The sequence below is a fragment of the Zosterops lateralis genome (assembly GCF_965231275.1).
Source record: "Zosterops lateralis genome assembly, chromosome: 4".
Lineage (NCBI taxonomy): Eukaryota > Metazoa > Chordata > Aves > Passeriformes > Zosteropidae > Zosterops > Zosterops lateralis.
The window spans coordinates 43,854,169-43,867,912 of NC_139765.1; the positions used below are offsets into that span (position 1 = coordinate 43,854,169).

A 13,744-nucleotide genomic window follows, 5' to 3' on the forward strand; every position below is an offset into this window, starting at 1 on the left:
TATGCAAATGCCATCTGAGATTTGGCCAGAGAAGGTCCTTAAAGTGTAACTACTCAAAACTTGACACAGCTCATTGGGACCATTAGATGCTAAGACAATATAAAATATATATTAACTCTGATTAGTGAGGAGCAATATAAAATAAGTTATATTCTATGACATTAAACATGTAATTGTTAAATCAGATCAAACATTTGTAAAACCAATTACCTGTTACTGCAGCTTTTAGACTGAGATTAATAAATTAAGCAGGGTATAACAAACATAGCAGAAGCAATTTCTCAATTTTCAGTATTAACACTGAAGTCAAAGCTGTATTTCATTTAAAAAACTTGGAAATTACTCATGCCATCAGAGTTCAGAATGTATAAATATGCAATTTTACTTAATGATTTAGACTCATAATGTCATCCTAAAAAACAATTTGCAGTTTTAGTGGTGAAAAATATCATCCCACTTCAATATTTTGAACAATATTGAGTCTTTTAATACTGTAGTAGAACCTGGTTAAGAAGTATAAGTTGTGCTTACTTGTAAATATAGTATAAATCAAATGTAAATGTTCTATTTTTTTTTTTGAATGAACGTTTGTAAGAGTTTTATTTAGGTATCTTATACTGAAAGTGAATCTTCCAAGAACAAAACTTCGATTCTCTATTTAGAGAGACATTTTTAGCAATCTGAGGTTCTAACAGCAAGAAAGCCCAGCTAAAAATTGGGTTACTGTAGTAACAGACAGACTCCTCCCTAACACCTTAGCTCATAATCACTCTCATTCTCCCTGAAGAGAAGTCATATATACAATATAAAAATATATAAAATAAAATAAATAATATATTAAATAAATAAAAGTAGGAGAACAGCAGAGGCCAAATTAAGAAACTGGTGCACAATGACATGTTTATAGAAGACCAAGCACCACAGTAAAAGAATTATTGTCTTCATTTTTAATTTCTGTAATATTTTTGTTTTCCTTGTATTGAGAAGCACAAGGATTCATCAATGGAGGCTGTTCTAAATATCTCTCTTCAACAGCCATCATACCATATTTTAGAAAGCTGAATTGCTATTGCCTCAATTCTAGAAATATTGAAAAAGGGACAACTGCAATAAATTATGAAGATATTAAAAAATTATCTTTTAAGTTTGAAGAAAAAAGAAATTGATAAAAAGTTACTGACACACCAAGTGAACTGACTTGTGTCTGTGTGCAAGTATCTCTCTCTCGAAACATCTACATTTCTTGAATTTTTTAAATTGTATTATCAACTTAACTTCAAACCCTACCATTTATTTTATGATTTAAAGTAATCTCCTGCTCCACTTCCACAGAGCATTAAGAATTTCCATCTTTGCTTCAGTGGCAACAAGGAAAAAAAGTTACCACAAATCCAAAAGGATTCCAATGCATAAAGCTACAGTCAACATACAGTTAAATTGCTAGTGCTACCTGACCTTCCAGAATGTAATATTCAGCTACCTCTGAAAACCAGAAGAGGAAGAGTTAAAATAATAAAACTTGAAAAGCAAAGAAATACAGAATTAAGGTATAAAACCAATTCTGTAATGAAGCTTTATGTTGCCTAACTGGTTTTAGAAAAGCCATTACAGATTTTTTTCAAGTGTGTATGGTGTTATGATACACAGAAAGGTGATTGGGAAATGGGCCCTTGTCTGTTACATTGTGTTCTGTTTTACTTCCAGCACTGGTAACACTCACCATCTGAAATCTATGAGGTAGGTGTCATTTTTACTAAGTACTGAGGAATTAAGTCAAGAAAGTTCACCTAATAAATGCCTAAAAGTTGATGACTTAAACATGCTCTTTCTCAGTACAGGTTTTTTTAAGCTGCTTCAGAGCTTAAAAACTTTAATGATATGGACTATCAGTTGTGAGCTGATATATCTGACACACTTCAAGGACTCCGAAAAAAGTAAACTAAGCCAAGACTTTGTAAGACAGCTTTCAAACATGAACCTGTAAGAGCTTGAGGTGAGCTGCTGGAGTAAGCTTAGGGTTTAATCTGAAAAGTCATTGATTCTGGAAAGCAAATTAGCAATCTTTTCTCCCTCTTGTGCAAACAGAACTCTGGGGCAATGCTGTAAGGTAATGTGGGGGACACACTACACTTCACTAATATCTTCCTGTTTGTTAAGGAAGGAGAGTAAAAGTAATGGAAAGGGAACCTTTACATTTTCACAAGACAGGGAAGTGTATTAACTGCTGTGCGTGCTGACAGAGAAAGGTCTCATCTCTTCCTTTTGTTCAGCCCACCTCCTGTACGAGTGTTCACAACTGACAGTAAGGTAAGTAGATTCTACTCGTGCAAAGTCCACTCTTTTGTTCTAGGAACATTTTTTAAAAAAAACCCAAATTGATTTACCATGCCATCTAACAAAAACTAAAGCTAGTTCCCTCACTGTAAGCAATGCACAGCCATGAGAAGCAACAAGGGATGTCATGAAGAGTCAAAACAGAATCATACAATCATTTCAGTTGGAAAACACTTCTAGGATCACCAAGTCTAAATATTAAGCACTGCCACATCCACCACTAAACCATGTCCCCTATGCACCACATCTGCACATCTTTTGAAGACATAAAACATCCTATTTTGAGCAGAGGAATGTTCTCATTTCAATTTGTGTTCTGAAATCACATCCTTAGTATCCTGTGATATTACAGTCTCAGTATTTTAGCAAGAACTGGTAATGTGTGTAAATTCCTGGTTTTCTGAATCTGACCTAATCAGGGAATTCTGCCTCAGAAGAGGGGATGTATGAACAGTTTTTCTCCTATGAGTACTTGTGCCTATTTAAAAGAACCTTGCGAGGACATATAGCTACTGGGATGTGTTATCTGTATGATGGAACATTATGAAAAGGCAGAATTAAGAACACATCATGCTAGTAGATGGTGTCAGCCCTACACTTCCCACTTACCAGTATTTAAGACTACATTACCATAATTCTTCTTTTTGTGGTTTTCCAAGGTCTGAGTGTCGCTCAGTTTAATGAAACAAGGCATCAGAAAGCAATTATAAGTCTGTGTTAAGATTTTTTTTTAATATTAAAAAATAAAAGGACTCTCAAACTAAATTTCTCAGTTTTCATAACCTGACTTCTTCTTCTGCCTCCAGCAGCTTGGTAGCAGTTTTACAAGCCACAGAACAGAACTGCAAAATCTGCCTGGGACCTTGTAATTACATCTAAAGTGGTTCCAATCAGTTACTAACAAAGGTCACGTCTTAACACACTTACACAAGTAACTGAACCTTGAACAACTCCACTATTAACATGGCCAGCCCCAAAACCTCACACCAATGGGGTTGCACTTTCCAATATTAATTCCAGATGGTCAAAATCTTTCTGGGAAAGAGAAGAGCCAAATCTGATTTCAGACAGCAACACAAAATCAGAAGACTCTGAGGAGTCTTTATCATTAACCTTGCTTGCTGGTTTAAAGGAAGATTTATTACAACAGTCTCTGGATCAAATCAGCCCAAAATTAGGCCACAAAACTGGAAGGAATACAGCAAGTTACAAGACAATCCATCTCAGCTGTGTGACACATGAACTGTACACAATAAATAATTTTCCATTTGTATTACAAGCATTTCCTTGTTATAAGGAAAGTTATTAAATGCTGTCCAGTTGGGCAAAAAATAGGAGAACATGATGAGAACAATGTTCATTATAGAGTTACGACCACATACTTTAAAGAATTACCTGGGTTTTTTCAAGATAACTGCAACTACATCAGAATCTATTCCCCTTTTTGTCCTGTTTGTCTTACTGGAACAGACCTCAAATTCGATTACAGATTCTTACATATGCAGAGTTTCACCTGATAAGCCAAGTTATAAACAAATTCTTTCATTAATTTCTAGTTCTCTTATTTTCTCTATTGTTAATGAAGCTCAAGTCTCTTACTTATTGGAAGGCTTCTGATTTCCTACTTGTCCATGTTCATCTTGCTTTAATCCTGCAAGCAAAGCATCTCTGGAACAGTGCTTATCCTGTTTGGGGAAAAGAGAGAGACAGTAATGGTGTGTGGAAATTTACCATGAAATTCGTACTGTTTTCTGAAGTAATATGTGAAAGAAAATCTGCACCTGTAAATGGGTAATGAAGGAAAACCTCTGCCGCTGGAAAGGTTCACATCCCTCCCATAAGCACTGCCCTGGGTAGACGTCTTTTCCTCCATGTTCGGTTGCTGCATGATAGAAAACCTGTGATGGTGTCTGAAACCACCTACAAAAAGAGGAGAGGGGAATTTAATTTTTTTCCCCCAGTTAATGTGAGGTACAAATATAACAAGCATCAACTCATAGAGGTTAACCTTATTTTTTTTTCCCCTGAATTGAGGCATGTGTTTATACATGGCAAGTTGCAAAATTTTGAAGGGAAAACATGTACACATATTACCAGTGAGCTACCAATTAAATGTCAATATGGTTTTTCCAAATCTGATTGAAATATCATGGTTCTATTTTCTACTTACACTTTACCAAAGAAATAATGCACGTTAAATTCCAGTAGACTCATTCTCTGCAATACAAGTAAAATACAGCAATAAACTATGAACAGCTAAACCAGATGAGGTTTATATAAGTATATTTACATACAATATATTTATAGAATAGAATCTCTTGTGTTCCTTTTCCCATTTTCCTTCTTCACTGGCCGTCAGACCTTATTTAAGTATGATCAACTTGTGGCCCTCCTCTGGACTCATTCCAGCACGTCCATGTCCCTCCTATGCTGGGGACCCCAGAGCTAGAGGCAGCACTGCAGGTTTGGTCTCACTGGAGCAGAGCTGGGCAGAATCCCCACCCCTGACTGGCTTTCTGTGCTGCAAGCGCACACAGCTGGGTCATGTCCAGCCTCTCCTCCACCAGCACCTCTGAGTCCTTCTCAGCAGGGCTGCTCTCCATCTGTTCATCCCCAGTTTAACCTCATGAGGTTCCCTCAGGCCCACTGCTCAAGCCTGTCCAGGTCTGGATGGCATCCTGTGCTTCAGATGTGCCAACTGCACCACCCAGCTCAGTGTCATCTGCAAATGTGCTGAGGGTGCACTTGATCCCTTCATCCCTGTCATTAATGAAGGGATTAAGTAACACTGGTCCTGGTACAGACCCCTGAGGGACACCACTTGTCTCTGATGTCCATCAAGACTCTCAGCCATTGATCACCACCCTCTGGATATGACTGTCCAACCAATTGCTAATCTATCTAACAGTCCACTTATCAAATCCATCTCCCTCCGATTTAGAAAGAAGGATGTTGTGGGGGACCACATCAAAGGCTTTACAGAAATCCATACAAATGACATCTGCCGTCGTCCCCTTATCCTCTGATGTAGTTACTCCATCACAGAAAACCATTAGGTTAGTCAGACAGGATTTTCCCTTGGTGAAGCCATGCTGGTTTTTTTTGTTATTACCTGTTCACCAGCAACGGTGAACCTCATTTGTCTCTCCTTTTCTGATTAATATACCTGTACAAGCCCTTGCTGTTATTCTTTGCATATAACCTTGCCAGGTTCAGTTCCAGTTTTGCCAGCTCTGTTCCATTCTTTGTCCCTAAGGATCCCACTGACAATCTCCCTTAACAGCTGGAAGTCTGCCTTCTTAAAGTTCAAGAGCCTGACTTTACTCCTTACCTGACCTGTATTTCTAAAGACTGCAAGCTCCACCAAAGCATGACTGCAGCAACCTAGGCTACCTCCAATCTCATGTAGACAAATGATATACTTTTGTAACATATATAAGCTGGTAAACGAGAATTGCTGTATTTCAAAAAAAACATGACATGAAAATAGTGAATGACTCAAAGCACTGGGGTTTAGCCTATCTTATGCATCTCAGATGTTACAAATTAAGCCCCTTATTCCAACAGATAAAAAATGGCTGAAAGATTTAACTGCTCAAGATTCACTTCAATACAACTAACCCAGCTCATCAACACCCACTTAATGCTTGGACCAAAGAGGTCTAGAAACCTGGGTGCTGTCATTTGGGAAGACACTGCCACCAACTGCCCTCACACACTTTCAGCTTATGAATAGCAGATCAGTAAGAGCTTTGATCCAGCCTCCTCCTTCCACATCCCACTACCCATTTCAGTAGTGTCCATGGTGCAAACATACTTGCAACTGATGCCTCGGCCTAAGTGTAGAGGTATCAAAGAGCTAACTTCACCCACAGACAAGCATTACTGAATGCTACTGCAGTAAGCACCTGTAATACAGCAATTGCCTTCAGCACTGGCAATAAATACCACTCTCTTTAAAAGCCATCTTTTACATGCCAGTAACCTCTTACTGAAGGGAAGCTGAGAAGGAGAAATACCTGCCTCTTGCTGTTGGTCCAGATAACCCATAGTAGGAAATAAAAACAGAATGTTTTACATCTACACTGGTTCAACAGTGGGTGTTTCAGAGGACAGAAAAATGTTTTTCTACAATAAAGGGGAATCTACTTAAGCCTGGCACTAACCATTTTATGAATAATTTCTGCTACAGACAAAACAAATTTCATGGCCTAAGTGAAATCCAAAATGCAGTGCAACACATTTCATTCAACATGGCAAAGCTTCAGAAAAATAGTTATTTCAGCTATGTTGGCTCTTTCACTGTTTAATATACTCAATGTTATACACTTCAATCACTGATTTAAAAAGATTCAAACTTACTACCATTTTGCAGAGAAAAACTATTTTTTCTTAAAGAAACACGTAACTATAGTAATAAAAAAGCTGACATACTGACAATATGGTCAGTTCAGTCTAGACTCTTGTTTCCACACTTAATTCATCCATGGCTCTGTTCAACTGCTGAACAGAACATTAATAGCTGACTTGACAGGCACTGGAGATTCAATAGCATTTTCAATTTACTTTTTAAATACAAAGCAATTCAAGAGCAGACATCTGCCTACCTCTGAAACAAAACAGCAGCTTTTAAATTAAGCTGCATACAATTAGCAGTACTTGCAGACAGCTGAAGTTCAAAGGAAAACACCTACTTTCTGTTACATCCTTAATGCAAAGTAATGTGCTGACTGACACCTTTTAGAATTACTTCCACTTCAGATATTAAATCTGAACACATCTGCCAGAGGCCCATCATTTCAACTATTTGCATAGTTCAGCCTCATCTCATTGTCATCTTTAGACACTACTAAATCTGTGGCATTTTAAATCTTGGCCTAATGTTTCCTAATTCAGTTCTAAAAAAAACCCAACCCAAAACAAAACACCAACACACACCACTGGGAAGGTGCTGACTGGAGCAGCCAAATTAGTCAGTAGGGAAAGAACATACTATTTTATTTATTCCTATTTATCCTGCTTCGTGATAAAAGGTTTAAGGCCTTCACTGACTTCTGCATTACATCTTTGAAGGAAAACATAACGGTAGTATTTTTTGAGAATTCAACTAAAGAACATGCATAGAGAAACAGGTGAAAATTACTTTTTAAAATGTGCCTCCTGTTATATCTTTCCAGTTAGCTACAAATATCACAAAAACTCCCCAGTATTCTATCATTCTACTGTGATGAAACCGCCTGCTTAATCCTAGGAAAAAAAAACTGCTAAGGAATTGAGAATGAAACCAAGAAGTGAATGTGAAGTTCACACAGACTAATGTCCCACTCAAAAGAATCTTCTTGTTTTCCACTTAAACTACTCAATAAAAACAGGTAGAATTGAGAGTGATAAATAAAAAAAGGTGGCAATTCCAGATATTTCCTTATGTCTAACACAACCAGGAAGCCTACAGGAGATTTGATACAGCTGTTTTTAATCAGGCTGTTCAAGGAATACGAATAAACAACCTATATTTCAGGAAAGTGCTAACATAACATTTTGATTCTCTCTTCACCACAGAGAACATCAACATCGAGTGTAATGTTCATCTAAACTGGTTTTAGGCTGGGACTGAAACAACTATTTTAAAGGTGACAGCATAAAAACAAGAGCTGTGTATCATGTGAACTAAATCTATTAATGCAAAAAATCTCTGAAAGCTTTTGACAACAATGAAATTTAACAGAAATTAACAGAAAGCAGTACAGGAAGTAACAGCCAGATAAACTAAAGCAACAGAAATAATACACTAGGCATGGAGTAAAATATAGAGATCAATGACCTTGTAGCCCTTAACTTCAGTCTCACGTAAACCCTCTGGGGTATTATTTTAAGACAGACAACAAAAAGACTGATAATGTAAAGTAATTTAATAGTACTGCTCCTCCTCCTGCCCCAATACAGTTCATCTTATTTAGACAAGGAATGAAGTTGGTGACTTACACTTTAACACTGTAGTTCAGCAAACTCTTTGACATGTTATAAGCTGGCAAGGCTCCTGCTTTGACACTGCCCCAGCCTTTCATTTCAAACTCAGTGCAACCCACCCATACCTAGGCACGAATTAATGCATCTACTATGCAGCCAGCAGACTATGGCTTTACAGTTCTATTTATTAGTAGTAAGGGAGGAAACTACAGAGTAAGTAAAGCCTTACATATATTTCTTACATAGAGAAGTATCATCTATCAAAGAACGAAAAATCACTTTTAAAGTGAAAATAGTGCAATGATTTAAAAAACGCCAGATCTCTATGTCTTGCACTGACAGAATGATCTTATAATTATGTTTGCAAGGAATCAAAGAAACAGAAATTAAACTTTCAGGGGTTTCATACTAACTGTCATTTAGTATTCCTACAATTCTGTTCAAATGCCTTATTTTCCCTATCAGTTCCAAAGAGTTAAACTTCTCCATCTTTTCATCTCAATTTTTTGAATTTCCTACCAGCTTTCTGTCAACTCAGCTTTATGCGCCCTTTGTCATCCTATAGCAAGGAGGCCTCTTGCTCTTTTTTGTACCATCCTCTATGTTATGCAATTTTTTTCATTCAGAATTTGTCTCCAGTTTTTGACGTGGCTATTTGACAATTACCTTTTTTTCACCAATCTCTGCCCTTACCCAGAACTAAGCATATTCACAAACCTAAGTTATTTTAACAAGATACACATACTTTTAGTGAGAATTGTATAAATTCTTTATAAGCCTACATCTAACTGTCTGCTAGTTCACTCCTCTCTAAGAACAACAGCAGCAAATTAAAAAAAAATTAAATCATGGCTGTCTAGTCCTAAGGCCCAGTTTCTTTTCACTTCCTTTCATGACAATAGCGTCCTCTGGCACACGAATGGTATAATTACCAAAATTTGCATAAGCTGAATAAGACTGTGAGCAGGACATTGAAGCGCAACACCCTGTTCTTGCAAAACTGGAAACACAAGAAAATATCAAGACATGATTTGTAACTGCAGGAACTATTTTTATATTTGCAACACAGAGAACAAGCTTCAGAGCTCTGAATTCTTTTAAACTTAACTACACAACTTATTTTTTGTTACTGAAGAATCAATATACTGACAAGAAAGTCACATAATACTCATTTTATGCTCTGAAGTACACCTGAGAGCAGTTAAGTGCCTTGCCTTCCCCCATCTCATTAAATTTCCTCAACACTTTACACTTTTTCTTTTCCCCACTGTTTAAGTATAAGGTAACTTAAAGAAGCAGAATGGATGGAACTTGTAAAATCACCTTCTATATACAAACATCTGTTACATATCAGTAAAAGGTAAATAAAGGAGCCATTTACTTTTTACAAGATTGCCACAGACACATGAAGTTCTGTCCAGGTTTTTTCATTTGCTCTGCATGTTGACTTGCTGCAGTGTATGAAGGTGGCTGCAAATTCATCTGCTGGCCCTGTACTTGAACTGTTGGTATCGATGTTGCAGGTGTGCTCTGTAGAAAAATTTAAAACAATTTTAAACAGGGCTTTTTTCTAGACTTGACATACAGTTTAGTGCTTGTTGAAAGACTTTTTGTTTTACACATTAATCCACCACAGGTGTTTCATTTTTAATACTCTGAAGTCTTAATAAGCATTAGTAAGACAGTAACACAACAGACATACAACTTTTACACTGCAGTACTTATTCAGAACTTTCTAATATTCAAATAATAAACTTCATGCTCAAATTCAAATACAGAACTATGATTGCAGAGAAATTTCTCAAGGGCACTAGTGGAGCAAAGGTTAACATTATTTTTCAAATGCTTTGTTGCTATTTAAGAAAAGAAAAAATCTCATGCAAACTCAAGGCACTGCAGTATCATCAGCACAAGGAATAGCACCACATGCTCAGAATGCCTGACAATGCTGTACAATTTGTATATAATGAAAAGAGAAACATTTCAGAAAGGAAAATTATGTTCCCGTTGCTCCCCCGCAATATAACAAGGCACTTAACACTCAACTAAAATTATCTTTGAAATTACCTAAAAATATATAATCCCAAACCAATTTTATTTCTTTTTCTGAATAATGGATACTGAATGCTGAACTTTCAATTTCAAAACAGTGTCTGCGTCAGAATATTGTTTCTCTTCTTTTTTTTTTCCTGGAAGGCTCTGGTCAGCAAGACATTTGTAAGGATGATGACAGCAGAAGAATTAAGCTTTTGCATATTATTTAGAGATGAAGACCTAACATCATTTTCTTCCCCACTGTTTGAAAACAAATTCACACTCTAAAGAGATCAAATAAAATTACTTCTAAGTCTGTGTAAGAATATTATAAGCAAACACTTTCAAATGGTGCACATGTTTAGATCTTTACAGTTCTGTTATGGAGTAACTTTAGAGTTTCACTACAAAGAAACAAACAGCTAACTTCAATTTCCAACATTTCATTTGCATATTGATGTACATTTTCTTCCTGCTGCTCTCTGTTGGCATTGTGGACAGCAGTCATACAAGGTAGTGAGTTAATAACTATCACAGATTATACTACTAATAACTTGACCCAAGGGACAGCACAAATGCCTGATCAAAAGCAAAACACATCCCATATCCAAGCAATAAAACATGGTAAAATTAAGGAAAAACTGCAAAACTCCTATGGCACAACTACTTATGATGCCTGTGATTCATCCACATACATGAAAAGTTGTAAGAAATTACTTGAGTCCATTAGTTATATCTACAAACTATTTTGAACTCAGCAATGATTTTCACCTAAAGACCTTTAAGCTATTTCAAAAAATGGGTCATGAATCCTTCACAAGGGATCTTTTAACAGAAGGTAAACACAAGTGGAGAATTTAATATCAACATCCCCTTAAAAAGGCATTTTTAAAATGAAGCTGCAAGTAAAATAATGGAGCGTCAGCAGCACAGCTTGTTTTGCAACCTTCACTTAGCATCCCAGTATCAACATATTCTGATGGCCTTTTATTGTGACTTTTTATCCCTGTATAACTTCTATCCCATTCAATGTGCTGAAGAGAAAATGAGCTTTCTTGAATGAATTCAGTATTTCATTTAATTCTCATCATTCAATGTGTGGTTCATGTACTGTTTACTCCATTCAGAGCAAACCCTGCAATTAATCTGGAATTATGAATTTTCTCAAGATTTTTCTGGCAAGCTCTCCTAGTGGTATTCAAAGGTTTTAATATGATCTCATTGAAAATTTGTTTATTTAAAGTAAGTTGATCTGAGATATACAACACAAAATGTTGCATGCTGAAAATCAAAGCGCTCAGAAAGAGAAACAAATTTTCAGGACAAAGTTATCATTCCACTTCCCCTACCATTTTTTCCACTTTTTTTTCCCCCCCTGTGAGAAAAAAAGCTGATAAATTGAAGAGAAACATGTAAAATAGTTGCTGTTGTGTAAAATTCTCTTTTTACTGCTCTACTGTGGAGTAGTTTTACTCGAACTTGGTGGACACAACTTCCATGTATTTTTAAAGACAAATCCATTGCTCGTCTATCAGCTTTATTCATTATATTTTTAAATCAACAGGTAAAGCAGTTACATTTGCTCCTAGCATTTTTTACATTTTTTACTTTATTTTACAAATGGAAGTTTTACAGTCAAACATCACAAAGGTTTCCTCTCTTCATTCAAGAGATTAGAAAGATTCAGAAAGATCAATGCGTATTTTGCTTTCATTTTCCTTCTATTGTCATGTATCAGTTTAATAATGCATGACACATGGGATATCACTAAAATTAGGTAGAGCCTTTGTTTTTCAGAAATGAAACTCCTTTTTTTCCCAGAAATATACCTAGAATATACCTACCTTCATACTTGCTATGAGCTACCTACTTTACAGTGCTCATATATACTGATTATGTAAATTCACTTATTTCTTTAAAATGATGACAGACATTAACTTTTCCCTACTGAAGTCTTTCTGAGAAAAGTAACATTGTAAAATCTTTCCTTGGGGCATAAAGCCTCCAGAAAATTTCCTTCTCTAGTAAGAGCATTTAATGACTCCATGTTTCTCAAGAAAACAAATGCCCAGTACTCCGCTACACTTGAAAGCATTTCACAAGACCCTTTTGTAATCAAATTAGGCCTCTCCATTATACAATTTGCAACTGCCACCACTTAGGCCTTTTCTCACAGGATCTTGGGACTGAAACTAGAGCAGCAGCATCTATCTCAGTAGGGTTTACACTCAACCCTGAAGTACACAAATGCAAACCCCTAATGCTTGTACAGTCTACTTACAAAGCAGATACAAGAGTCAACTTTTAATAGTAGGTAGAGATTTTATATCCAGACTGGGTTGACTTTAGACTGAAGTATTGAGAGGGGGAGGAAATTCAGCCTGGTCATGAAAACCAAGAGTACAACTAAGAGCTTTCTACTAACTAGAATGGACTGTTTACAAAGATGTTAATTTAATTATATGCACAAGTGCTCCTACATTTGGGCACACAAGCCCCCTGTGTGGTAGGAATAACAAACTCTATGAGCTGAGGACAGGTGTGGCCTCCACTTACATTTCACAGAACCCATGTTCTGCTATTCCCTTTATGCATGAATAGATAACTACATATAACTATTATATATCACTGTAAATAAATGTAATTTAAAAAGAAACAATTAATAATTAGTAAAAATATTTTAAAGTATAATAGGATTTACAGCTTGATAGGACAAAATTTTGTTTAGTTTATTCATGATAATGAACATTATCAATAAAAACGTGTAAGCTGAAAAAAAATAGAGTCAAATCTGAGTGTGAGAAAGGGGTCAACTGGCTAAGTAGGCACCAAAATAAATGTTCTTTTCTTGTTAGATTACTTTAGTTTATGTCTCCTTGCAACAGTGTGCTTCACAAGCAAAGGGCAATAAAAGCACAGAGATTCTGTACTTCGCTACTTCCAGCTGAGAAACTCATTTACTCTGTGGCTAGGAATGAATTGCCCCTCCTGGAGCTGCACACCTGCTTTCTGGTGCACGGTAATTCTCAGCTTTCCAATCAACAGAGAGAAGGAGCTAACAGCCAAAGCCACACTGATTTTGCCACCTAAATTTCAACACAAGCAGGTTTCAAGTGGGCAGCCTTAAGAGAAATGGGCATGCATTGTTCGTGAGGGAATGACAGTGATGAACAAGAAAGTCATTACTTTAAAAGCCAGATGAGGCAATTTAAATCAGATATGCTCAATTCTAAGAACTTGGCGTGATATCAGAGCATTCCTTTAAATCACACACCAATTGGGACAAACCAACATGGTTATGTTCAACAGATGTTTTGGAGGCGTTTGAAGAGGAGTAAGAAAATGTGGCAAAGAAAAGCATACAGATAGGTAATTGCTCATTTCTTTTTCAACCACCAGTCTAGCACAA

At 36.4% G+C, this 13,744-nt stretch overlaps 1 protein-coding gene across 2 annotated transcripts in view; it reads right to left on the reverse strand.

Moving 5' to 3' along the window:
• Window positions 1-13,744, reverse strand: part of ARID2 (AT-rich interaction domain 2) — a 93,167-nt gene that overhangs the window by 3,888 nt on the left and 75,535 nt on the right. For both annotated transcript variants that reach the window (XM_083860052.1, XM_083860051.1), the window contains 3 exons: window positions 9,683-9,831; window positions 4,116-4,254; window positions 3,934-4,019 (listed from right to left, as the gene is read on the reverse strand). In XM_083860052.1, coding sequence (XP_083716178.1) covers window positions 3,934-4,019; window positions 4,116-4,254; window positions 9,683-9,831 — 374 coding nt within the window. The remainder of the gene's footprint in view (window positions 1-3,933; window positions 4,020-4,115; window positions 4,255-9,682; window positions 9,832-13,744) is intronic.